At 38.9% G+C, this 26,297-nt stretch overlaps 1 protein-coding gene across 1 annotated transcript in view; it reads left to right on the forward strand.

The window, feature by feature from the left end:
- Positions 1 to 26,297, forward strand: part of SMC1B (structural maintenance of chromosomes 1B) — a gene marked incomplete at its 5' end in the record, with an annotated part of 88,127 nt that overhangs the window by 24,606 nt on the left and 37,224 nt on the right. Inside the window, 4 exons of the mRNA XM_006164637.1 lie at positions 581 to 788; positions 3,907 to 4,092; positions 7,843 to 8,022; positions 8,923 to 9,069. Of these exons, the coding sequence (XP_006164699.1) occupies positions 581 to 788; positions 3,907 to 4,092; positions 7,843 to 8,022; positions 8,923 to 9,069 (721 nt within the window). The remainder of the gene's footprint in view (positions 1 to 580; positions 789 to 3,906; positions 4,093 to 7,842; positions 8,023 to 8,922; positions 9,070 to 26,297) is intronic.

A 26,297-nucleotide genomic window follows, 5' to 3' on the forward strand; every position in this document is an offset into this window, starting at 1 on the left:
CCTCCTGCCGCCGCCGGCTTGGTGGGGGCCCGGGGGGACACGCAGAAGCCCGGAAGGGCCCGCGACGTCCCCCGGCCGGACGCAGCCTTGGCGCCCGGCCCGCCTCCTGCCCTAAATTGGCATTTTTTTTTTAAAGAATTATTTTATTTAACTTTTATTTATTTATTCTTTTTTTTTTTTTTAATTTGACTAGAGAGGGACAGAGTGAGAAAGAGAGAGGGAAAGTGAGAAACCAAGCTGCTGGGTCTGGGACTCAAACCACGGTCAGCCACGTGGGAGTCCAGCGCTTTCAATCACCACGCCACCTGCTGACCCCAAATTGGCATTTTTTTATTGTTAGTTCTTGATGATTGCTCTGGTTTTAGTGATCTATTCCATACCATAAATATGTATACTTTCAATCAACAAAGAATGATTAGAATATTTTTTCCATATTTTCATTAAGTTTATCATATTTTTATCCTTTAAAGATTAATAGATCACTATTTCATTCCCTTGCAATGCTAGACAAGAGGATGTTGTATCTGGTTATTTCTAAATTTGAGGTTGTCTTTTTGCTATGTAATTTGTAATTACATAGGGATTGCTTGAAAGAGAAAAAACAGCAAGAGGAAGCCCTAGTAGATGAAATTGAGAAAACAAAATCAAGAATGTCTGGAGTTAATGAAGAGTTGAATCTTCTTAGAAGTGAATTGCAGAATGCTGGAATTGATAACCATGAAGGAAAACGTCAGCAAAAGAGAGCAGAAGTTCTTGAACACCTTAAAAGACTTTACCCAGATTCTGTGGTAATTAGAATGAATAGTTAATTAAAACAAAAGGCTGAGTTTCCCTGTTCAGTGAAACCAACTTTTTATTTGGTATTAGAGATACGACTATTAGGAAGCAAAATTTTAAATTTTGTGTTTGAAGTTTATATTTAAACATAACAGTAAATAATCAGAATAAAATGCAAATAACATCAAGTATCTATAGATACGTAATCATTGAGAAGAATCCTTGATATAAACACAATATTCAGAGAGTCCAAGTGATGGTCAGTATTATCAAAGAACACCTGTGCCATGGAGCGCCCCCCAGATGAAAGCCCCAAACCTCATATTCTTCATGGTTTCAATATTTTAAAAACATATCTTTTTAGCAGATGTGATTAGCATACTTCTGTTTGCCAAATCTGACTATTTCTAGTATTGCTAGTATATTTCATTCATCAAGATACAGAATCATCTGTTACTTAGGATGCCAGTATTTCCTTTGGTGTTAAGAGTTTGTATATAACACTCTTGTCACTAACATCAGTGTACACTGTGCAGTCATTTTGTGATGGCCTGTCTTCAGCATTTGACACCATTAACCACTTGCCCTATTAGGAAACACCTGTCATGAGCCTCCATGATACCACACTTCCATGGGTTTTCACTGACCACTCTAGCCACCTATCTTCATCTTTTTTATAAAATCATTTTTGACTTATAAGTGTTGATTTTGACTTGTTAATCTTGATAATAACAGAGGAGTAAGTCTGAGTCACAGAATCTCATTCCTAACAAATGAAACATTTCTTAACAAAACAAAAACCACTAGTAAAGCAGACCTACTTTAACAACCACTCTAACCAATGTTGTACATTTCAGAAAATGGTAACAGTTCAGGATTACAAAAAAAAAAAAAGATTGCAGTATATGTTTGTTCTTAACTTTCAGAAGCCAAACTTAGTCACTCCTGAGAATTCTTACCTAGTGTTTCTTAATTTAGTAAGAAGCAAACTCATATGTGTTTGTTTGCTGTTTTTTCTTCTTTTTTTAAGAATTATTTAATTTATTATTATTATTATTATTATTATTAATTTTGATCAAAGAGACAGTGAGAAAGCAAGCTGCCAGGTCTGGAACTCGAGCTGCAGTTGGCCATGTGGCAGTCTAGCGCCTTAACCACCATGCCACCTGCCAACCCCATCCTGTTTTCTAATTGGAGAGAATTAGATTTAAAAACTGATAAAACAGGGAGTGTGAACTTTTAATGCTTTCTGATGGAAATGAAAGCTCTAAGGCTTCTCATTAAATTGAAAGGCCATTTTGAAGCTGTTTCTCCAGAAGGGAATTTGTCCTCCTCACTTGAGGCATAGGATATTAATTAAAAACTCAGAAGCACATAGAACAGAAATGATTACATCAATTGTTACTTAGAGGAGATAACTGTCTCAATTCTGTGGGAAGAAAATTTTTAAAAAGTTATCCATCAAGCAAACAAAAGGTCTGAACAGAACTGCCTACATTAAGTATAAGCAGTGACAGGAATCAATTGCTATGGTACATATAATAATAAAGGGAAGGGAGAACTGTTTAGAAAACTTATAGAGGGCTGGCCCCAAAGCACAGTGGTTGAGCACAGTACATCAGAAGCCAGATCCTGCAGGGCCAACCAAAGTTCAAATCCCAACCCTAGTGGCATGAAAATGTGCCAAGCATGTGTTTATGCATGCCTCAAATTTGGCAGGATACAGAAATGGGGGAGAAAGGATCGTGGCATGACTGCACCTCATTTTGGAGTGCTTTCTCTCCCTCATTCTGGCAATTGTGTGTGCCTTCTGGCAATTAAAGGGGGGGGTATATATACATACATACGTATGTATGTGTATAGGACCAGCAGGTGGTCTGGTGGTGGTTAGATGGTTGGATCTCACATGGCTAATTGCACAGTTTGAGTCCTGAACCTGGTGGCTTGAAAAACACACTAGGCATCTGTGTGTGCATGCCCAAAATCCCAAGGGGAGAATCAATGAGGTGTGGCCATATCCGCTGGGGGGTGATTTCTCACTTTCCCTCTCTTTATCTCTGTGTGGCAAGGGCACACACCCTATTGTAAACTTAAAAAATTTATAAGTTGAAGAGCCTAGTCTAGAAAGCTATAAAACAAAATCTCCCTTAAGACCTTGCTTTCATGAAACCAAATATAATGTAAAACAACATAATGGAGAGGAAAATATAGAGCTAATAAATGAAAAACAAGCATTATTATTAAATGTTAATTAGCACTCAATTAACAAGATAGACTAATAAAATTAATTAGAAATAGCAAGGGGTGGGTTCCATAGCTGAAAATCAAATTATTGATCCAGAAGAAAGATTTGAGTTAATCACAACTGAATGGAGAAGAAAAAGACAGACTTAAAAAATTAGAGGAAAAGTAATAAATTTGAAAGACATGATCATCTGTCATAAGGAAATTGATATTTTTAAATAGAACCTAACAAATGGAAAAAAGATATAAAATTAAATCTTCAGATATTTTAGGGACCACTGATACAGGCTGGCTGACTTTCATTTTCTAATAAAGTTTTTAAACTTCAGTTTAATTAATTCTTGACCATTCTTTAGACCTTAGATCAAATACTTTCTCATGGGAAGACTCTCCTGAGTTTTTAGGCCAACCTGGTCCCTGTTACTTACTTTCAAAGCACTACATACATACTTTGTCATAGCATCTTGTTCTATTTTGTACATTCATCTGATCATTGATTATTTTCATCTTCTTCCTTAACCAGATTAAGATTCTGTGAGGTCATAGAGTACTTGTTTTGTTCAGTAATGTCCAGGGTCTAGCTCAGTACCTGCACATAGGTGCCTTATAAATTCTTGTTTAATAAATAAGGGAATGAATGGATATTATTTCATTATTATAGTTTAATGAAATACTTTGGCACTTTTTATTCTTAAGTGAAATGCAACATATCTAAATGGACAGTTCATAATGAAACTTAGATCCATTTAAATGAAACTGTTAAGTTATTGTGTATATAATTTTATAAAGTTAGTTTTTGTGCTGCTGTTCTGGATTAGAAAACAATGAATTGTATGCTCCTTATTAATGTATTTGTTCTTCTCTCCTTTTCTGAAACCTGCTAAGTTTGGAAGACTGCTTGACCTGTGTCACCCTATCCATAAGAAATATCAGTTGGCTGTGACTAAGGTCTTTGGCCGGTACATAGTTGCCATCGTTGTAGTCTCTGAAAAGGTAGCAAGAGATTGTATTCGCTTTCTAAAGGAGGAAAGAGCTGAACCTGAGACATTCCTTGCTCTGGACTACCTTGATGTAAGAAGTTGGTAAAGTTTGGTATTTAGTAGTGATACAATTTTTCCTGATAAAGATGCTTTTTATTGCCTAAAGCTATTATAGCAATAAAAAAATGTAGCTTATTTGCCATTTAGCCAGTCTTTTGAGTGGCTGATGTGAATATATTGTCAGGCAAAGAATAACATCAAGTGGCTGCTATGTTTTTGATGTCATGTCATTCCTTTCTATCTAGTTTTATCATAATTTGACCTTGGTAACTGATGCCTTGCTCTGGCAGTGCAGCACTTTGCTTACTAGCCAGCAGTATATTTTGTTGTGTAGCAAAATATGGGCAATAGATAAGGTGTATGGTCTAGGAGAAATGCTGACTCAGTCTCCGTTGTAAATCTGACTTATCATGTCAGCTCTTAGTGGCAAGCACACACGCCCTATAGCAAAAACCTCTCCAAAAAAGAAAAGAAAAGAAAAGAAAAGAAAAGAAAGCAGGGAGCACATGCCCTAGAGCTGTACTGAATCACAATCTTCTTTTTTTTGTTGTTGTTGAGGGTTTTTTTGCTATAGGACACGTGCGCTCACCATACAGACAGAGAGAGACAGAAAGCGAGAAATCACCCCCTAGGAGGGATGGCCACACTGCAATCCCTTCTCTGTTCTCCTCTCGGGATCTTGGGTACGCACGCACATGCGCCCGATGTGAGTTTCAAGCCGCCAGGTCCAGGACACGATCCGCGGTCGACTACATGGGAGTCCAGCGACATAGCCATTACACTAACTGCTGGTCCCACAATCTTTCTTCTCTTTAGCTCTGGCTAATTCATAATTTTTCTGAGGTTCATTTTCTTTGTTTTTGAAGTAGAAGAATCAGTTGTTACTTACTGGATTGTTGCAAGGGATTGCTATATGTAAAGCAGTTGGCACAGCACCTGCACAGAATAGGAATGCAGCAGTGCTAGCTGATGATACTTATAGTCCAGACTTGCCTTTTTGTGCTTCCTTTTTTTGTTTGTTTGATTTTACCATAGGACATGTGTGTTTGCTGTAGAGAAGGAAAGTGAGAAATCACCCTCCAGGGGGGTGGCCATGCCACAGTCCCTTTTCCTCCATTTGTCTCCTGGGATTTTGGGCATGCATACACATGCGTCCAGCATGATTTTCAGACTGCCAGGTCGGAGACTCAAATTGCAGCAGGCCATGTGGGAATCCATTATTTTAGTCACCATGTCACTTGCTCATCCCCTGTGCTTCATTGCTTTTGTTTATTTCTTCTGCCTACTAGAACTTCTTACCCTAATTATCTGCCTTCTAAAATCCTGTTTTACTTATTCCTCACTTAAGATTTTATCAAGGCAGACTGAATTTTTTTTTCTTTTAAATTGTATACAGGGGGCCTGATGGTGGCACCAAGGTATAACATGCCACTCTGCAAGGCTGACCTGCATGGGAAGGTTATATGTTTTGTCTGGAGATCTCTTGAGTATCCCAGGCACAGGCATGCCCATGACCCAAGGCTGGCTGAAGCTAGGAGTGGATGGCAGCATCAAGACCTGACCCTGTTGGGAGCATTGTCTCTCTTGTTATCTCTCTGGTCCTTTCTCAACTTCTCTCACTCTGTTTCTGTCACTCATGAAAGAAGTAAATAAGTGAACTTTTAAAAATTTCTTATACAGAAATATAGCAAATATAAAAACACTCCTATACTTTATCAGTGCCCAATTTCTTTCTTTTTTTTTTTTCTGTAGAGAAATTTTTGTTATGGGGTGCATGTACTTACTGTACTTGTATGTAAGCAAGCTTTCAATATCTGAGAAATGGGGGGCTAAAGAGTTCACTCTTTCATTTTTTACTATTTTTTTTTTGAGAAGTTTTTACTATAGGGCACATGCACTTGCCAGAAAGACAGAGAGATAGGAAGCGAGAAATCACTTCCTGGGGGGTTGGCCACGCCACAATGCCTTCTCCATTCTCCCCTCAGGATCTTGGGCATGCGCGCACATGAGCCCAGTGCGAGTTTAAGCCACCAGGTCTGGGACTCAAACTGCAGTCGGCTACATGGGAGTCCAGCGACACAGCCATTACAATAACTGCTGGTCCCACTTTTATTTTTTTATTTATTTTTTGGAGAGGTTTTTGCTATAGGGCATGTGCATTCGCCAGAAAGACAGACACAGAAAGCGAGAAATCACCCTCCAGGGGGGTGGCCACGATGCAATCCCTTCTCCTCCATTCTCCTCTCGGGATCTTGGGCACACATGTACACACAGCCAGCGTGAGTTTAAGCCACCGGGTCCAGGACTCAAACTGCAGTCGGCTACATGGGAGTCCAGCGACATAGCCATTATACTAACTGCTGGTCCCATATTTTTAGAGAGAGATTATTGCTATAGGGCACATGCATTTGCTACAGAGACAGAAAACAGTCCTAGGGGGAATGGCCACACCGCAATTCCTTCTCCTCCATTCTCCTCTCAGGATTTTAGGCATCATGCATATGCACCTGGTCTGAGTTTTTTGTATTGTTTTGTTTTGTTTTTGAGAGATTTTTGCTAGAGGGCATGTGTGCTCACCAGAAAGACAGAGACAGAAAGTGAGAAATCACTCCCCAGGGAGCATGGCCATGTCACAATCCCTTCTCCATTTTCCTCTCGGGGTCTTGGGCACGCACGCACACGCGCTCAGCATGAGTTTAAGCCACCAGATCTGGAACTCGAACCACGGTCAACTACATAGGAGTCCAGCGACATAGCCATTACGCCAACTGCTGGTCCCTATTTGCTGGTTTTCAGTAATGCATTGCAGACACTTTTGATCGACCTATAGACCCAAAGTAAAAGTCAGGTCTAGGAAAGTCTGAAGGTTTTCCTGATTATTGAAGCCTAAAGTAAGTTAGTTGCATAGTGTTGTGCTGTTAGTTTGACATATATTTAAATGGGCATTGTTTTCCACTAAATTTTATGATTTTGAGGGCATGGAGCACTTCTCATGCCTTGTTTTGTTCCAACTAGTTGGCAACAGAGTTGAGTCTAGAAATGATATTTTTCTGACCTTTTTTGGGAGAATAGTTTTATTTTCATTATTATTTTAGTTAATTGTTTATTGCCAGAAGGCCCACACACTTTCCAGAGAGAGAAAAGAAAAAGAAAAGGCACCTGCCAATAAGGTGTGGTCACACTGCAGTCCTTTTTCCTCCATTTCTCCTCATCAGTCTTTTAGGCATGTGTGCACACATACCTGACATGTTTTTCAAGTCACTGGAGCTGGGACTTGAACCACAGTCAGCCATGTGGGTTCCAATTTCCAATGCACAGAGTGCTTAATTATTGCCCTGTAGGGCCAGCCCTATACTTTCTGACTTTTGATAAAGTTTTTGTTTTGTTTTATTTTGTTTCTTAATATCATGCAGCCCGATAGTGGGATTTAGTTCATCTTTTTTATTTTTTTTAATTTACTCATTTCTTTCATGTATAAGAAAGAGAACAAGAGAGATAATACTACCATAATAAGGTCTTAGAGCCATGATCTACCCCCAGCCTCAGCCAGCCCCAGATCATGGGCATGTGTGGGCCTGGTAGACTCAGTGAATTCTCTGGACTTGAACTGAAAATCTTACCATAGTTCATCCTGTTTATGTCAAACTTTTATTGTATTATATTTAAGTGCTACTATTAATCTTTTGTTGTTATGCTTAGTATATATTTTGTAAGAAAGATAGAAATATTTGGGTTTTATTTTAGTGTACCTAACATACTAAGTATTTTTTAAACACTTCAGATCAAGCCAATCAATGAAAGATTAAGGGAGATTAAAGGCTGTAAAATGGTAATTGATGTCATAAAGACTCAGTTTCCTCAGCTGAAGAAAGTGATTCAGTTTGTCTGTGGAAATGGCCTTGTCTGTGAGACCGTGGAAGAAGCAAGGCATATTGCATTCAGTGGACCTGAAAGACGGAAAGTAAGAAAGGAGCTCTATTACACTTTAATAAGTTGAAGCAGTATTTACAATAGTAGCATATTACACATGCATGTGTACACACACACACACACACACACACACAAATATTAATACATGCTTTTGTATGATTTCTTTTATAAGGAAAAACGACATAGAACCTATGATGGACATGACTTCAGTAGTTTCTATAATATTCAATTGAGTTTTAAAAAATTAACTTCTATAGCATTCCCAATATAGTACATCTTATTTTGTAAATTAGATTTATTATAATAATATCCTAAAGGGGTTAGTTTTAATTTTTACTTTAGAGGCAGTAAATGTTACACCAACTTCTGGTCCCTATTTGTTGACTTTTTATTCTATCAGTTCACATTACAGTTTTAGAAATTTCTAAAATATTGATCATTGGTTTCACTTATTCTACAAAGCATATCCTTATGGGATTATAAACTAGACTACTTTATACCATGATGTCATTTAAATTTTTTCTTGGTCCCATATCCATTTTGAACAATGTGATTTTTTAAAGATTTATTGTTTTTTAGGCCATTTTCACAACATGCCAGTGACACATATGTCAGAGTCTTCAAAATACAGGGTTATGTAATACACACTATTTGATATTAAATATATATATATTTAGTTGTTGCCTCTCAATCTTAGATGTGCTTGGAACTCACCTGCAACTTATTTGAATCTTTGTAATCGCTGTTCATTTGTTGCCTAGAATTGTGTTCTGCCTTTATTGGTGTCCCTTTGTAAACTAGGTATTTCATTAGTAATGTTCAGTAAGTGGTTTTTCTCATCTACAAATTCTCAGCCGTAAAAATTTTTTTAAATTACATAATTTTTATCTTCTTTATCTTTCCCCAAGTTAAAATATTTTTAATTTTACAGACAGTAGCTCTTGATGGAACATTATTTTTAAAATCTGGTGTGATCTCTGGAGGGTCAAGTGACTTAAAATACAAGGCTAGATGCTGGGATGAAAAAGAGTTAAAGAATCTAAGAGACAGAAGAAGCCAGCTAATTCAAGAATTAAAGGTAAATCCATGTGGTGAAAGTTATAAAACTAAATAAGAGAATTGTGTTTTTAAACTAGATGATGTCCTTCTATTATAAAAGTATCAATGGTTTAAAAATTAAAATAATTCAGAATAGAATAATAATAAAATTAAAGCTGGAAATTTTCTCTGTACATGCAAATATATGTGTTATTTTTTCCATTTTTTTATAATAGACTTTTACTATAAGTAGTGCTTGCACCAAATGTTTGTTACTATATATTTATTTGTATAAATATATTTCTCAAATGAATTTTTACAAGTGGAATTTCTAGATCTAAAAAATACATGTATTTAATGCATTGGTAGAGGGATCAGAAGATGATGTAATGATTACATCGGTGGACTCCCATGTAGTCGACCACGGTTCAAATCCCAGACCTGGTGGCTTGAAACTCATGGCGAGCGTGTGTGCATGTGTACTCAAGATGCCAAGAGAATGGAGGAGAAGGGATTGTGGCATGGCCATCTCCCCTGGCGGGTGATTTCTTGCTTTCTGTTTCTCTCCAGCAAGTGCATGTGCCCTATAGCAAAACTTTCTCTCTTTAAAAAAAAAAAAAAATTGGACCAGCAATTGGCTTAATGGCTATGTCGTTGGACTCCCATGTAGTTGACTGAGGTTCAAGTCCTGGACCCGGTGACTTAAACTCACGCTGGGCGCATGTGCATGTGTGCTTAAGATCCCGAAAGCAGAATGGAGGAGAAGGGATTGCAACGTGGCCATCCCCCCAGGGAGTGATTTCTTGCTTTCTGTCTCTCTGTCTCTCTCTGGCGAGCACACACACCCTATAGCAAAAACCTCTCAAAATAAAATTTAAAAAAAGTGGTAGATATTGTTATATGAATTCCCATTAAAAGAAAATAGTAGAATATGCATATTTCTGGATCGCAGCACTGGATATTAGTATATACTTTAATCTTTACCAATCTGATTGGCAAAAACAATGTAACCAGTTATTTGACATATATTTCTTAAATTATAACTGAGGTTGAACATTTCTTCATGTTTTTATTGGTTCTTTGGAATTTTTTCTTAGCGAACTGCTTATTTCCTGTGTACATTTTTCTGTTAGGTTGTTTGTTATTTTATTACCTATTTTAAGAGTTAATTTGTATAATTAGTAAATTAGTCCCTAGCCATGGATGTTGTAAATATTTTCTCTGATTTTTAGTCAACTTATTTTGGGGTATAAATTAAATATAACAACAGTCACCAATTTTAAATGTATAACTCAGTATGTTTTAATAAATATATGTAGTCATTTAACCACAACCACAGTCATGAATAGAACATTTTCATCACTCCCAAATTTCTGTAAGCCTCTTTACAGTCAGTCTCCTCCCCTGGGCCCTTTGGAGCCTAGCAACCCAATCTGCTTTCTATCATTAGAATTCTTCCTCTTCTAGACTTTCTAAATGGAATCATGCAGTAAGTGGTCTTTTGTGTCATGCTTTCTTTCACATAGCCTAATGTTTTTGAGATTTATGTTATTGTATGGGTAAAGTTTATTCCTTTTTGTTCCTTAGTGTCTGTTTGATTTTGTTTTTTCCTTGCTCTTTTTTCTTTTGCCAGAGAATATGTGCATTAGCCAGAGAGACAGAGAGAGAGGGAGAGGGTGAAAGCACTCCCCAATGGGATATGATCACGCTGCAATCTCTTCTCCATTTCTCTGTCTTGATGGGATTTTGAGCATGCATGTACACAGGCTGTTTTCTTTTTTTGTTTTCAAGCTGCCAGGGCCAGGACTTGAGCCGTACAGGTGGCTATGTGGGATCCAGCTCACTCAATCACCAGGTCATAGAGCTGTCTGTTTTTTTCATGTTTTTAATCTTTATATAGCCAAATTTACTTCTGGATTTTAAAATTTGTCACGTTTAGAACTAAGTCTTCTAAGATCACAGAAGAAATTCAGTAATGCTTCCTTCAACTACTTTTGTGTATTTAACATCTACATATTTTATTCCTTTGAAATTGTTTCTTTATTCATGATAGAGTGCATGCTTGTGTGTGCGTTGGGTGAACTAACTTACCATTCTATAAAAGTATCATTTGTTGAATATTGTAATTCTCACTTGAAATGTCAACTTTAACAAGTGTTTACCAATAGAATTCTCTCAGATCATTTTTCTTATTAAGATTTCTTGTACTTTATTTTTCAAAATGCTATAGGGCATGTGCATCTCCTAGGGGGAGAGAGTGAGAAAGCATCCCTGAAGGAGGATGGCCACTCTGCAGTCCCTTCTCCTCTACTCTTCTTTCAGGATTTTGGGGACTCATATACATGTACCTGGTGTGTTTTCCAGGACTCAAACCACGCATTGGCCACGTGGGATCTAGCTGTGCTAATTACCGTGCCATCACTTGACCAACACTTTCTTCTTTTATGTACACAAATTACCAGTTTTTGATTTGAGAATATATTTTGACAAGATTACTTGACTAATTTTAATTCTTCTCTGTAAGCATAAGAACACATTTTATGTTTTAGTTAAAAGTTGTGGAAATACTCAGCTTGTGCACAGGAAATTCTAGGAAGATGGAAACTTAAATCATGCTTCTCATCCATGTCCATATAAGCTCCTGCCTGTGGGTCTCACCTGAACCAGTAACAGCTGGGTGGGGGTGGTGTCTTGGGTTCTGGGGGGAGGCTGCTGGGGAAAGCTGTTATAAGGCTTCTTCCCTTTTTATCTGTGAACAGCATTGGAAAAGAATCAGATCATAGGGGAATTCTGGGGGCAAATCTGACATGTGTGCCATGTGAGTTCACCTGGTCTTCTTGAGCCTCAGGAAGCTAAATATTAGCTGAACAGTTAAGCTGTGGCCTCCCTAGTCCTGAGTTTGGGAGAGTTCAGGGAAACCAGAGATCTTTCCTCTGTCTCAGAGGTAAGAATAGGAAAGTCCTCAGAGTGTTCTGTTGTCATCGCTGGCCCCCAGTGTAGACTGCACGTGGAACTTCTGTGAGGGTACTTTAATACCTGGTCCTGATCTGCGGTAGGCAAAGAAGCGCTTATATGCACCCGAGATATTCTAGGAACCAGGAAACCATTTGAACAAAAAAGTGAAGACATTTTAAGGAAATTCGGTATAGTGTCCATCCTCCCCTTTGTTACCTGACTCTCACCAACCACCCCCAATTGGTTTTTTTCTGGAACTAAAAGACATATGTCAAATTTTTTTTTTTTTCTGGAACTAAAAGACATATGTCAAGAGATAAAAAAAGAAATCAAGAGATAAAAAAAAATCTGCTGATAGAGACTTAGTGGATAAAGTTAAACTTGACATGAGAATAAATTCATGGAGAAAAAGGAACACAGGAAGCATTCAAGAAAAAAACATTAATCTGTGGGTTAAGCTTAATTTACCAACTGAAAAATTACACAGAGTTCCATGTAGGTTTGATGAGAAGAGGCCAATAGCAATTCAGATTTTGGTGTAATTCCCTAGGGCCTAGGTCATAGAAACCCATTTTGAGAAAAGTTCTTTTTAGGACGAGGGAAAAAACAAACAAACTTAAAGCAGAGTACAAAACTGGGTAGGACTGTGGAATGATAGCTACAGGGAAAAGAATTATAACCTAAGATACGGTTTTCCTTTTAGAAATCGGCACATGAGAAAATTCAGAATATGTCATCCACATATTCTATGTAACAAAAATACTATGGAAAGTATTTGAAAGTGTCTAAGCAATGAATTATAATAATAAATAGTGCCAAAGTAATTCAGCAAAATTAAGAAAATAGAAATGGAGAGAGATGAATTCTAGAGGCCGTATCTATGAGGAGAGGTTAGAATATTCTGAAGATCTTAGCTTGGGGGATAGAACAGGGCTGGGACCAGAGTCATAGCACAGGGGTTAAACTCTGAGCACAGGAAGTAAGATTCCCACATAACTGACCAGAGTTTGAATAAGCCCTGGCAGCTTACATGGTAGACATGTACGTAAAAGCCTAGAATCCTGATAGGATGGGAAATTGGAAGATGAAGGATTATGGTATGGCCAGGTCTCATTTGGGGGTTTATCTCTCTTTCTCATGCACACTCTGGCATTTAAAAAATACAGGTTGACAAAGGAACAAATAACCAATAATGAAAGGAATAAGCAAAAGTAAGATGGAGTAAAATTGTTGTAAATTGGTCATTATAGTAAACATGAGTGGATTTAAGTCTCCCATTAAAAGATAAGACTGTCATAGGTTAAAAAGCTAAATATCATTTACAAGAAATCATAAAATTGAATGTTAAGGGACCATCAGATGGTGTAATGGTTACATCACTGGACTCCCATGTAGTCGATTGTGGTTCGAGTTCCGGACCCAGCAGCATAAGCTCATGCCAGGCTGGTGTGCGTGTGTGCCCAAAATCCCTAGAGGAGAATGGAGGAGAAGGGATTACAGTATGATCATTCTCCCTGGGGGGGGGTGATTTCTCATTTTCTGTCTCCCATCTCTCCAGTGAGCTTATATGCCCTATAGAAACATCTCTCACTAAAATAAACAAATAATTGGATGTTAAAACATTTTGAGATAGGAGCCAGCAGATAACAGCAGTTAAGGTGTTGGACTCCCACATGGTCAAAAGCAATTTGAGTCTCAGACCTGGCAGCTTGAAAATCATGCTGGGTGTGTGTATGTGTGCGTGCCCAAAATCCCAGGAGGAGAACGGAGGAGAAGGATTGCAGCATGGCTGTCCTCCTGGACGGTGACTTCTCATTTACCCTCTCACTGTCTATCTCTGGTGAGTACATGCATCCTATGACAAAAACCTTAAAAAAAAAAATGAGACGAGCACCTAACAAATGCAAGCAAAAACAAAACAGGAGTGACAAACAATGTGAACTTTAAGGTTAAAAATGCTAATTGTAGGGGACCAACAGATTGTGCAGTGACTATGTCATTAGACTCCCACATGGCTGACTGCAATTCGAGTCCCAGACCCAGCAGCTTGAATCTCACTCCAGATGCCTGTGCCTGCATGCCCAAAATCATGAGAGAAGAATGGAGAAGAGATTGCAGTGTGGCCATCCCCCATGGGGAGTGACTTCTCACTTTCCATCTCTGACGAGTGCACACACCCTATAGCAAAAATCTCTTAAAAAATCCTCATTATAGTAAGCTTTCAATAAATACCTACTAAATGGACTGAGTAAAAATATTATGTAATAAAAGACAAAGATTTCCATTGTAGACTTCTTTGTAGCATATAGCACCTACAATTTTAGAATACTTTATAAAATTACAATGAAATATTTTAGCAATGTGGCTCTAAATCACTTACAAGCTTTTGTGCTTTTCTTCAATACAGTGAGGAAATATTAGCACCTATTTCATGGCATTGTCAAGCAGAGTAAGTAGGTCAATAAATGTAAACTGCGTAGAACAGTAAGTGCTCAATAAATATGAGATATACCCACATTAACACTTATAAAGCTAGTCAGGCCACCCAGTGGCACGGCAGTTAACACTTTGCAATGCCAGGCCCACATGGGAAAATCCTGAGTTTGCATACTGAATTTTCCCTGTGTGCACTGGGCACATATACATCTTTTATCTGGGATGGCTAAGGGGGTGATTACAACACAAAGACCATGTTGGGAGTATCCCCAACCCCCACTTTCTAATGGAAAAAAAAATTTTTTTAACTGATGATGTGCTTGGCTAGTTCTGTGGGTTTTATTGCTATTTTTTGCTTTTTCTTATTGCCAGAGGATACATGCATATACATACACATGACAAAGTAAGGGAGGGAGAGAAAGTATTGCCTCACCAGGGGACACACAACCATATTTTTTTTTAAAGTAGAGGCTTTTATAGGTCCCCTTGATTATAATTTAGTGAAATTGGAAATAGTGACCCCCCCCCAATATATTCATCTACATAGAAATTTAAGAATTGGGCTTTTCTTGTGGTGCTGTAGTAGTTAAGTTCTATTCATTGGGAGCTTGATCCTACATGACTTACTGTGTTTTGAATCCCTATTCTGATGACTTGAAAAAGACACTCAAACCAGCAGTTGGTGTAGTGGCTATGTTGCTGGACTCCCGTGTAGTCAACCGCGGCTCGAGTCCCGGACCCAGCAGCTTAAAACTCACGTGGGAGCGTGTGCATGCATGCCCAAGATCCAGAGAGGAGAATAGAGGAGAATGGAGGAGAAGGGATTGCGGTGTGGCCATCCTCCCTGGGAGTGATTTCTCGCTTTCTGTCTCTCTGTCTCTGTCTTTATTAAAATAAAAAAGAAAGAAAAACACACTGAATGACTTAAAAAAATGCACTGAACATGGGTTTTTCAAAACCTTGACAGGAAGGAGGAAGGGAGGAAAAGGAACTGCATTTCATTGGGGTATGCTCTCTTTCCACCCCTGGCAAGCACATGAACCCTCAAAAAAGAATCAAGAACTATACCTGCATATAGTCTTGTAATCAAGAGTCAATTACAATTACAAAAATTCTTTAAAATGATGAATAGAAATATACTTACCATTGTCTTTGAGACACAGTAAAAGCTACATCAAAAGGAAAATGTCTTTATTACTGAGGAAGAAACATGAACTATGAGGGAATTTATTACTCACCTTAAGAATTTAGAACATCTAGAAAATAACAATAAAACCATAAAAGGGATTTATTTTTTAAGAGCTGAATTACATAGAAAACAACCCACAGTGGGAAGGGATAAGGAATCTAAAAGCGGGTTCTTTTGAAGGATTTAATAAAAATAAAGTCCTTCCTTTTGGCCGGAACCACTGTCTTCCAGTAATTCACCAATATGATGAACACAAAGGGGAAGAGGAGAGGCATGTGATATCTGTTCGTTCTCTAGATCTTTGAGAAAATATGTAGTGGTTCCTTTGGCAGTATCTATGCAAATCTACAAGAAAGGTGATATTGTAGACATTAAGGGAACGGGTACTGTTCAAAAAGGAATGCCCACAAATGTTACCATGGCAAAACTGAAGGAGTCCACAATGTTACCCAGCATGCTATTGGCGTCATTTTAAACAAGGGCAAGATTCTTGCCAAGAGAATTAACCACTGTAAGAGCAGAGATAGCTTCCTAAAATGTGTGAAGGAAAAATGACCAGAGAAAGAAGAAAGGGACCTAGGTTCAACTGAAGCACCAGCCTGCTCCATCCAGAGAAGCACACTTTGTGAGAACCAATGGAATGGAGCCTGTGCTTCTGGAACCTATTCTTTATGAATTCATAGCATGGTGGTTGTTAAAAATAAACTAATGTAGTACCAAAACAACCTCGCCCCTGCATCCCCAGTGTCCAACACCTACGTCCTGCTGTCGTTGCTGCCATGCCCAAGAGAAAGGCTGAAGGGGATGCTAAAGGAGATAAAGCCAGGGTGAAGGATGAACCAGAGATCTGTAAGCTTGTCTGCGAAACCTGCTCCTCCAAAGCCAGAGCCCAAGCCTAAAAAGGCCCCTGCAAAGAAGGGAGAAAAGGTACCCAAAGGAAAAAAAGGAAAAGCTGATGCTAGCAAGGATGGGAATAACCCTGCAGAAAATGCCAAAACAGACCAGGCACAGAAAGCTGAAGATACTGGAGATGCCAAGTGAAGTGTGTGCATTTTTGATAACTGTGTACTTCTGGTGACTGTACAGTTTGAAATACTATTTTTTATCAAGTTTTATAAAAATGCAGAATTTTATTTTATCATTTTTTTAAAGCTATGTTAGCACACAGAGCATTGTTGTGTTTTGGGGAAGGGACATTTGTCACTAATAGAATGTCTCTGAAGCTGGATTGATTTGGACAACATCTTTTCCTTCTAGTTTTTAAAAATTTTTTTATTATTATCATAGTCTTGTTTATATTACATTGAATCACATATAACTGTACAGTGTATTGCATTTCTTTTTCCAGAATCCCTTCTAGTTTTGAGAGACTTGCTCTTGGCTCCCAAGAGGAGGGATTCCCTGACACACAGCCACCTTGACACAGATGCCTTGTGGTGTGGAAAACTTAACATTGGCTTTTATGTCCTCTCCCTCTCTACCTTCAGCATAGACTTAACTTCCTTAAACCAGAGACCTGTTGGGACCTGACCACAGAAAATTGGCTATACCAGTATATCAGGCAATCTGGACTTTCCAGTGACATTAAGATGGCATCCTTCAAAAGAGCAGCAGTTCTTTTTCTATATTGTTGGATCTTCAGGTTGATAATTTTGCTATTTTCATTTCCCAAAAGTCAGGGTCAGCTCGTGAAAAGTTGTTAAACAACATGCTAAATGTGAAATGTCAACCCTCACTCTAAACTTTCCCTGTTCAGAGCATCAAAAGAAGACTTCATTGGGTTTTATAATGGCGTTCTGATTTTGGTAGTCCATTGAAGAAGGGAATTTGAAAGTTGTTGTATACTGTTAATGATTGTCTGCCCATGTCCTGCCTGAAATACCATAATTGTTTATGAAAAGTATCTTTAATAAAGCTGGATACAGTTTGGCTTGGAAAAAAATAAAATAACCTACGTTCTATAAAAAAATAAAAATAGATAAAGTCTTTGGAGAGTTAACGAAAAACCATAAAGAAAAACCATAAGTAAAAGCAATCAGGAGAAAGATCTAGATAACTATAAAAGAATCTTTGATGAAAATAATTACAGTTTAAGAAACAAAATCAGGAAGAAAAGATTTTCAAAAATATAGATTGCCAAGATTGAACAGGGAAAAAAAAAATCTGGGATATTTGCAAAGATAGGCAGTGGTGTAGTTGGCTGGCCAAATCCCTGTGACACCTTCATTCCTTGTTTGCCTCTGTTACAGAATCCTAAACTTAATTTCCCATTTTCTGTAGCTGGTGGTACCATGTGACAGTTTTGGTCAGTGAGACATAAATGGAAGTGTCAGCGTTCACATTGTCTTCTTCCTGACTAAAAGAATGCAGTGAAGAGGCCTGGACCAAGACAAAAGCAAGCATGAGGAAGGAAGCCCTGTACTAAGGAGCTGAAAGTTGATGCCTTTTGTTGAGCCACTAGACTGCTTTTATGTGAGGAAGAAACGTATTTTTGTGTGAGGTTAAAAAATATGTTTAAAACCATTGTTAGTTGGGTGATCTACCATTGGAAAAAGACTTCAGGAGCATAAAATGGCAATTGCCATGGAAAACATATTGTGTTGTTGGAAAAGTCATGATGCATTTTTGCATAGAAAAACATAGACAAATAGATCATGACTTTTCCAATGACCCAATAGTATGGTAGCTTCTCAAAAAATAAACAAAAACCAAAAAAAAAAATACATATAGAACTACCATGTGATACAGCAATTCTACTTTTGGGCATATACCCTAAAGAATTGAAAGAGTCTCAAAGAGATATTTGTATATCTGGCAGCATTGTTCACAGTAGCCAAGAAGGAGATGTAACTCAAGTGTCCATCAAGATATGAATAGATAAATAAAATGGTGTGATTTATACAGACAATGGGATTTTCACCTTGAAAAGGAAGGAAAGTTCTGGCACATACTACAGTATGGATGAATCTCAGGACATTATACTAAGTGAAAATAGCCCAGTTGTTATACTAAGTGAAAATAATACAGTTAAAGGACAAATGTTGTATGACTACTAATAAGAGGTACCTAGAACAGTCAACTTCATAGAGACAGAAAATAGAACAGTGGTTGCCAGGGGCTGAGGGAGAAGAAGATGGGTTTAGAGTTTCCATTTTGTAAGATGAGCTCTGGAGACTGCACAGCAATGTACAGTACTATATCTAAACACTACTGAACTGTACTCTTAGAAATGGTAAAGATGGTAGGGTCCAGCCCCGTAGCACAGTTGTTGAGCATAGATCTCATATGGCTGGCTGCAGTTTGAATCCTGGCCCCAGTGCCTTAAAAAACATGCTGGATTCATATGTGTGTGTGCTCCAAACTTTGATGAGTAGAGAAGCAGAGAAAAAAGGATTGAGACAATACCACATTCCATTGGGAGGTTTACACTCTCTCTCTGTGTCCTCTGGCAATTAAAGAAAAATTTTTTTTTCAATTTTTGCCATAGGGCATGTGTGCTCACCAGAGAAAGAAAGGTAAGTGAGAAATCACCCCTGCAGAGGGGTGGCCACACCGTAGTCCCTTCTCTTCTATTCTCCTCTCGGAATTTGTGCACATGTGCTGACATTTTTCAAGCCACCAGTTCTGGGACTTGAACAGCAGAGTTGGTCATGATCATATGATCATGTATAGAAAAGGTATTAGATGAAATTCCACAGCTGGTAGTTCTAATGAAAATATTTAATGTGGGTCCAGCAGGTGGCATGGTGGTTGGGAGTGCTGGGCTCCCACATGGTCATCCATGGTTCGAGTCCTGGACCTGGAGCCTTGCTTTCATGCTTTCCATCTCTCTCTCTCTTTGCCCATCTCTGGTTAAATAAAAAAATAAATGAATAAAATTAAAAGAAAAAATACTAAGTGTGGTTCAGCACCTTAGCCACTGTTCCATCTGTTGGTCCTCAAAAAAAATTTTTAGCAGTAAAAATGATAAAATTTCTTAAATAATTATTTATTTAATTTTATTTATTATTATTATTTTTAAATTTTGCTATAGAGCATGTGAACTCACCAGAGAGAGAGACCAGGGGTGGGAGGTGAGAAACAAAGCAAGCTGTCAGGTATGGAACTTGAACCATGGTCAGCCTGTGGGAGTCCAGTGCCTCAACTACCATGCCATTTGCTGGCACCAAAGGTGATAAATTTTATGATACCACAGTTGGGGAAAAAGAATTGAGACAAGAAGGAGTTATAGCTGAGTTCTGCATCACATAAATTTGAATACTATTTAAGACACTCTAGATGATAGAAAAAGATAGAAACTTCCCAGTTCATTTTATAAAACTAGTATAACTTTATAAAGATAGTATAAGGAACAAAACTCAAGACTGACTTGCATTGTGAATATAAATGCATAATTTCTAAATAAAATGCCAGTATAGAGAATTTAGCAATGTAGTAAAATAATATATTATATATTAGACTGGGTAAGATTTGTTCCATAATTGCAAGGGCTTTTCAGTATTAAGTAATCGACATAACCTTTTACATTAATGAATTAACAGAGGAAGAGAAATCATATGCTCATGTGCAGAAAAGACAGATAAAAGATTCAGCAACTGGTAGTTCTAATTAAAATACTAAGTAAAAGTAATTGATAAAAATTATTTAAATATGGGACCAGCAGTTAGCACAATGGCTGTGTCACTGGACTTCCACATAGTTGACCACGGTTCGGGTCCCAGACCTGGTGGCTTGAACTCACGCCGGGCACATGTGTGTGTGTGCCCAAGATTCTGAGAGGAGAATGGAGGAGAAGGGATTGCAGTGTGGCCATTCCCCCTGGGGGGTGATTTCTCGCTTTATGTCTCTCTGTCTGTCTCTACCTTTCTGGCGAGCACACACGCCCTATAGCAAAAACCTCTCCAAAGGGAAAAAAATATATTTAAATAAATACCTCTGGGACCAGCAGTTAGCATAATGGCTATGTCGCTGGACTCCCATGTAGTCGACCACAGTTTGCGTCCCGGACCTGGTGGCTTAAATCTCACGCCGGGCGCATGTGCATGCGTGCCCAAGATCCCGAGAGGAGAATGGAGGAGAAGGGATTGCAGTGTGGCCATTCCCCCTGGGGGGTGATTTCTCGCTTTATGTCTCTCTGTCTGTCTCTACCTTTCTGGCGAGCACACACGCCCTATAGCAAAAACCTCTCCAAAAATAAAAATAAATAAATAAATAAATACCTCTTACTTTAACAGAAATAATTGCCTAAATGGCAAAACACTGAAAGCATTTTATTAATAGTTATAGTCAGGAGAAGATATCTGTTACCTCCATTATCCAATATGATCTTGGGAGTTACAATTTTATAGTTAGGCACAAAACTAAATAATTTGTATAACTTTTTGAAAAGAGAGTAACTTGCCAATAAGGTTAGTGGTACAAAGCTAATAAATTTAGTAAAATAATCTGAAGACTTTATAAGTAAACAAAACTCTGTAGTTTTTCTGTATATCATCAAGAAGCATCTAAAAATGGGGGAGAAATTGTCTTCACAATAGGAATAAATTTAACTGTAAAGGCATAGTTAACTATCTTTTTTTTTTTTTTTGAAGAGGTTTTTGCTATAGGGTGTGTGCGCTCGCCAGACAGACAGAGACAGAGATAGAAAGCGAGAAATCACCCTCCAGGGGGGATGGTCACGCAGCAATCCTTTCTCCTCCATTCTCCTCTTGGGATTTTGGGCACGCACCCACACGCGCCCGGCGTGAGTTTAAGCCACTGGGTCTGGGACTCGAACCGTGGTCAACTATGTGGGAGTCCAGTGACATAGCCATTATGCTAACTGCTGGTCCCCCAAGCATAGTTAACTGTCTTTAGAAAGCTAATTTACAGACCAGCTATGGTATGGTGGTTAAGGTAATTAGATCCCACATGACCAATTGAGCAGTTCGAGTTCTGGACTTGGTGGCTTGAAATGTACGGCAAGGGAGAAAAGGAAGACAGACATGCAGGGTTCGTGGGTGTGCATGTCTAAAATCCCAAGGAGAGAATATAGAAGAAGGAATTGTGGCATGGCCAAACCCTTGAGGGAGTAACTTTTCAATTCCCTCCCCCATGTGCCCAATAGCAAATTATAATAATAACAATTCTTACTGAAAGAGATAAAACAACTATTGAAAGGAAAGACATAATGTATATTCATAGGTTAGAAGTCCTTTGATTAATGTACAGCTTGAAATAAAATTTCTTTTTAATTTACAAAGGTCTGTATGCTTGCCAGTGAGAGGGCTCTGGGACATTGTCACTTCATAATCTTTCTTCCTCCATTTCTCATCCCATCAGAACCTTGAGCACACAAGCACATGTACCTGGTGTATCTTAAGCCACTGGAGCTGGGATTCTAACTGTGATCAGGAGCCAAACTGTGGTTAGTCACTTGTGATCTGGCTTTCCATGAACAGTACTTAACTGCTGCACTAGGGTGCTGTTCTGGAAGCAATTTTTAATTAAATATCTGTCAGTAGGATTTTTTTTAATTTATAAAATGATCTCTTAATTTGTACAAATGAAATTTTTTTGAAAGAAGAAAAATGTGAGTTGTTAAGCTTCTGAGAAAGAAATCTGGCATCAGCTATTAAAATAAATAAAAACATAGGGGCCAACAGATGGCATAGTGGTTACGTTGCTAGACTCCCATGTGACTGACCGCAGTTTGAGTCCCAGATCTGGTGGTTTGAAACTCATGCCAGGTGTGAGTGTGTGTGGTGCCCAAGATTCCAGGAGAGAAGAATGGAGGAGAAGGGATTGTGGTGTGGCCATCTCCTCTGGGAGATGATATCTCACTTTCCCTCTCACTGCTTCTGTCTCTCTCTGAGAGCGCATATACCCTAGGGCAGAAACCTCTTAAAAATAATAAATAAATAAAAACATAAATGCCTTTGGCCTATCAGTCTTACTTGGGGGGATCTATTCCATGGAAATAAAAATAGCAGGACTTGGACTACAATGTTAATGTGCTGTTCATGTCAACTTTGGTTCAGGTGCTTAGTCTGGTCAGCATGAAACTTGCCAGGAACATGTGTGAGTGCCTAAAATCCAGCAGGTTGGAGGACTGGAGGAAGGGGATCATGGCATGAGCAGACCTTATGGAGAGTGTTCATGCTTCTCACTTTCTTTCTCACTCTCTCAACATGTACACCCTCTATCATAAATAAAGAAAAAAAAAACAATATTGAGGGTATATGCACAGGTATGTTGTAGCATTATTTGTGTGGCAAAAGCCTAGAAACAAAATCAGTGCTCATTGAGAATAGTTTTGGAGGCCAGCAGGTGGCATAGTGGTTAAGGCCCTGGACTCCCATGTGGTTGACCGCTGTTTGAGTCTCGGACCTGGCAGCTTAAAATTCATGCCAGGTGCATGTACATGCATGTCCAAGACCCCAAGAGGAGAAAGGAGGGGAAGGGATTGCAGTATGGCCATCCCCTTTGGTGGGAGGGGTGATTTCACACTTTCTGTCTCTTTCTCTCTCTGTAAAGCGCATACTCCTGCTAGGAAAAATCTCTCAAAAAAATAAGAACATATTGAAAACTTTTCACTTTTGCTATAGTCGTACTCTGGAATAATATACAACTGTTTAAAGTCTTTAGTGGGCTAGCAAGTGGTGTAGTGATTAAGGCGCTGGACTCCCACATGACCAACTGTGGTTCAAGTCCTAGACCCGGTGGTTTGGAACTCACACCGGGTGTGTGTGTGTGTATGCACGTGCACCCCAGATCCCAAGAGGAGAACAGAGGAGTAAGGATTATGGTGTGGCCATCCCCCCTGGAGAGTGATTTTCTACTTTCTCTGTCTCTCCGGTGAGCACACATGCTCTATAAATAATTGAATGAGAAAAGCAAGATGCAGAAAAGCATGTTTCATATGATTCTTAGTTTGCAAAACAAGCCTGAAAAACCAACATATATAGGTAAATATGTACACATGTATTTCTATATCATAAGGACTTGGAATAAAAAATACAGAAAAAATATAGAAGACCATATAGTAGGGAATTAATCAGGTTAGTTGAATAACAAGGTGAGCCAAGAGAGAAAGGAATGGGGCAGGCAAGCAAAAGACAAGGAAGGGAGGCAAGCTATCACATGCTAGTTACATGTATTGGTGGAACATGCATTCTTCATTTTTCATGCCTAATTCTTTTCTGTCAAGAAACATGTTAGTTTTTTCAGGAAGCTGTATCATGTCTAATTTTTTCCTGTCAGGAAGCAATTTTGTTTTATTTTTGTTTTGTTTTGTTTCCATAGGATGCATGTGCTGGCCAGAGAGAGGGAAAGTGAGAAATCACCCCCTGCGGGGGGGATGACCATACCTCAGCCCCTTCTGCATTCTGTTGGGATTTGTGGGCATGTGCACACATGTGCCTGGTGTGATTTTCAAGCCACCAGGTCTGGGACTCAAACTTTGGTTGGCCATGTCCTTAGCCACCATGCCACCTGCTGGCCATACACGTTATTTTTTCAGGAAGCTATATGGCATGTTGGTTACTTCATTTGCTTAGGGTACTTACCTTATTGTCTGGTCTCTTACTGAAAGAAGAGGAGCTGTGGTGTGGTGTGGGTGTGATTGTGTATAAATATCTTTTGTTTGTTTGTTTGTTTTGTTTGTTTGTTTTTTGCTATAGGGCTCATGCGTTCACCAGAAAGACAGAGGGAGACAGACAGAAAGCGAGAAATCACCCCCCATGGGGAATGGTCATGCCACAATCCCTTCTCCTCTCAGGATCTTGGGCACGCACGCTTACGTGCCCGGCGTGAGTTTAAGCCACCAGGTCCGTGACTCGAACCGCGGTGGACTACATGGGAATCCAGCGACATAGCCATTACGCTAACTGCTGGTCTCTGAATATCTTTTTTATATGTTATTGGATACAGTTTGCTAGTATCTTGTTGAGAATTTTTGCATCTGTATTCATCAGAGATACTGGTCTGTAGTTTTCCTTCCTTGTCATGTCCTTGTCTATTTTAAGGATAAAGGTGATGGAGGCTTCATAGAATGAATTTGGAAATGTTCCATCCTTTTTGATCTTTAGAAATAACTTGAGTAGAATGGGGGTTAACTTTGTTTAAAAATTTTGGAGAATTCTGGGGACCAGCAGTTAGCGTAATGGCTATGTCGCTGGACTCCCATGTAGTCAACCACGGTTCGAGTCCTGGACCCAGTGGCTTAAAATCATGCATGCCCAAGATCCCGAGAGGAGAATGGAGAAGGGATTGCAGAGTGGCCATCCGCCCTGGGGAATGAGTTCTCACTTTCTATCTCTCTGTTTCTCTCTGTCCTTCTGGCAAGCATATGCGCCCTATAGCAAAAACCTCTCCAAAAAAAATTTTTTTTTGGAGAATTCAGAAGTGACGCTGTCAGGACCAGGACTTTTCTTTGTTGGAAGGTTATTTATTACTGATTCAATCTCATTGCTTGTTATGGGCTTATTCAGGCTTTTAGATTATATGTGTCTAGGAATTTGTCTGTATCATCCAGGTTTTCTTGTTTGTTGGCATATAGTCACTCATAGAATCTTCTAATGATGTGTTGTGTTTCTATTATGTCTGTTGGTATATTGCCTAAAAATATACCAAAATTTCATATACTATCAAATATACCAAAAATTCAGTACTGTCAAATTCATTACAAATTTAATTTATCTAGTTCCTTTCTCTCTTCTTTTTTAAAATATATGATCAGTTATTTAATTACGTTCTTGGCAAAAAAAAAAAGAACACCAATTTGTGAGGACAAACTGCATTGGTAAGGGCAAACACAGATCACAAGTAGCCCTAGAGGTGAGGAACAGTTTTGATTTTTGGTAAAATTTGCAAGGCCACAGCTTTCTGATCAATCTTGCGCTGCTCTGAAATCTCAATTTTCTCCTTCTCTGTGTCAAAAATCTCAGCTTCCTGGTGTCTGGGCTTCCGCAGTTTTGTTTTCTTAAAGTTAGCGTCAGTAAGGTACTTTGAGATTTTTACTTTGCTAATGTCAACTTTCGTGGAGGTGGCAATGACAAATTTTTGGTGTGTTCTATGAGTGGAACTGGATTGAGAATCAGTGGTCCAGTTACAAGTAGCAAGCTGCTCAGCTGCTTCAGGAAAACCACTCTCTTGCCTCTGTGGCGTCCGGTGAGGATGATCAGAATGGTCCCAGGAGTGATGCTAGCTCGCAGCTTTCTCACGCACTGACCAAAGGGGTTTTTGCCGTGGCTAAACAGCTTTTGAGGCGTATCTTCAGTAGGGTAATGCCTAGGCATTTCGCACAGTTTAACCACCCGGGTACCACCGTTATTGTCTCTGCCAACTAGTTTTGTGACAGTCACAAGAAGCTTCTTTTTCTTTTCAATCCTTGATTTAGTGGCCAAGTATTTCCTCTTGTACATGGCCTTCCTGGAATACATGGCAGACTGGGAGTATCCGCCGGTGTCCCGGGCTACAACTGGGTTTCAGCTACAATGGGGCTTCCCCTTCTTGGGACTTTTAGCCTTGGGGTCACCCTTTTTAACCTTGTAACTGGCATCAGCCTTCTTGTCTTCAGGTTCCTTCTCCTTAGAATGCTGCTTCACAGTTTTTTCACCTGCCATCTTGTGTAGTGGGAAAGAGAACTAAACTCCCTGCTTGCAGTCTATAACTGAGCTCTGTTGTTCTAAAGATGGGTTTAAAGTCAC

This window comes from Tupaia chinensis, unplaced genomic scaffold (assembly GCF_000334495.1).
Source record: "Tupaia chinensis unplaced genomic scaffold, TupChi_1.0 Scaffold143651_1, whole genome shotgun sequence".
In the NCBI taxonomy this organism is placed as follows: domain Eukaryota; kingdom Metazoa; phylum Chordata; class Mammalia; order Scandentia; family Tupaiidae; genus Tupaia; species Tupaia belangeri.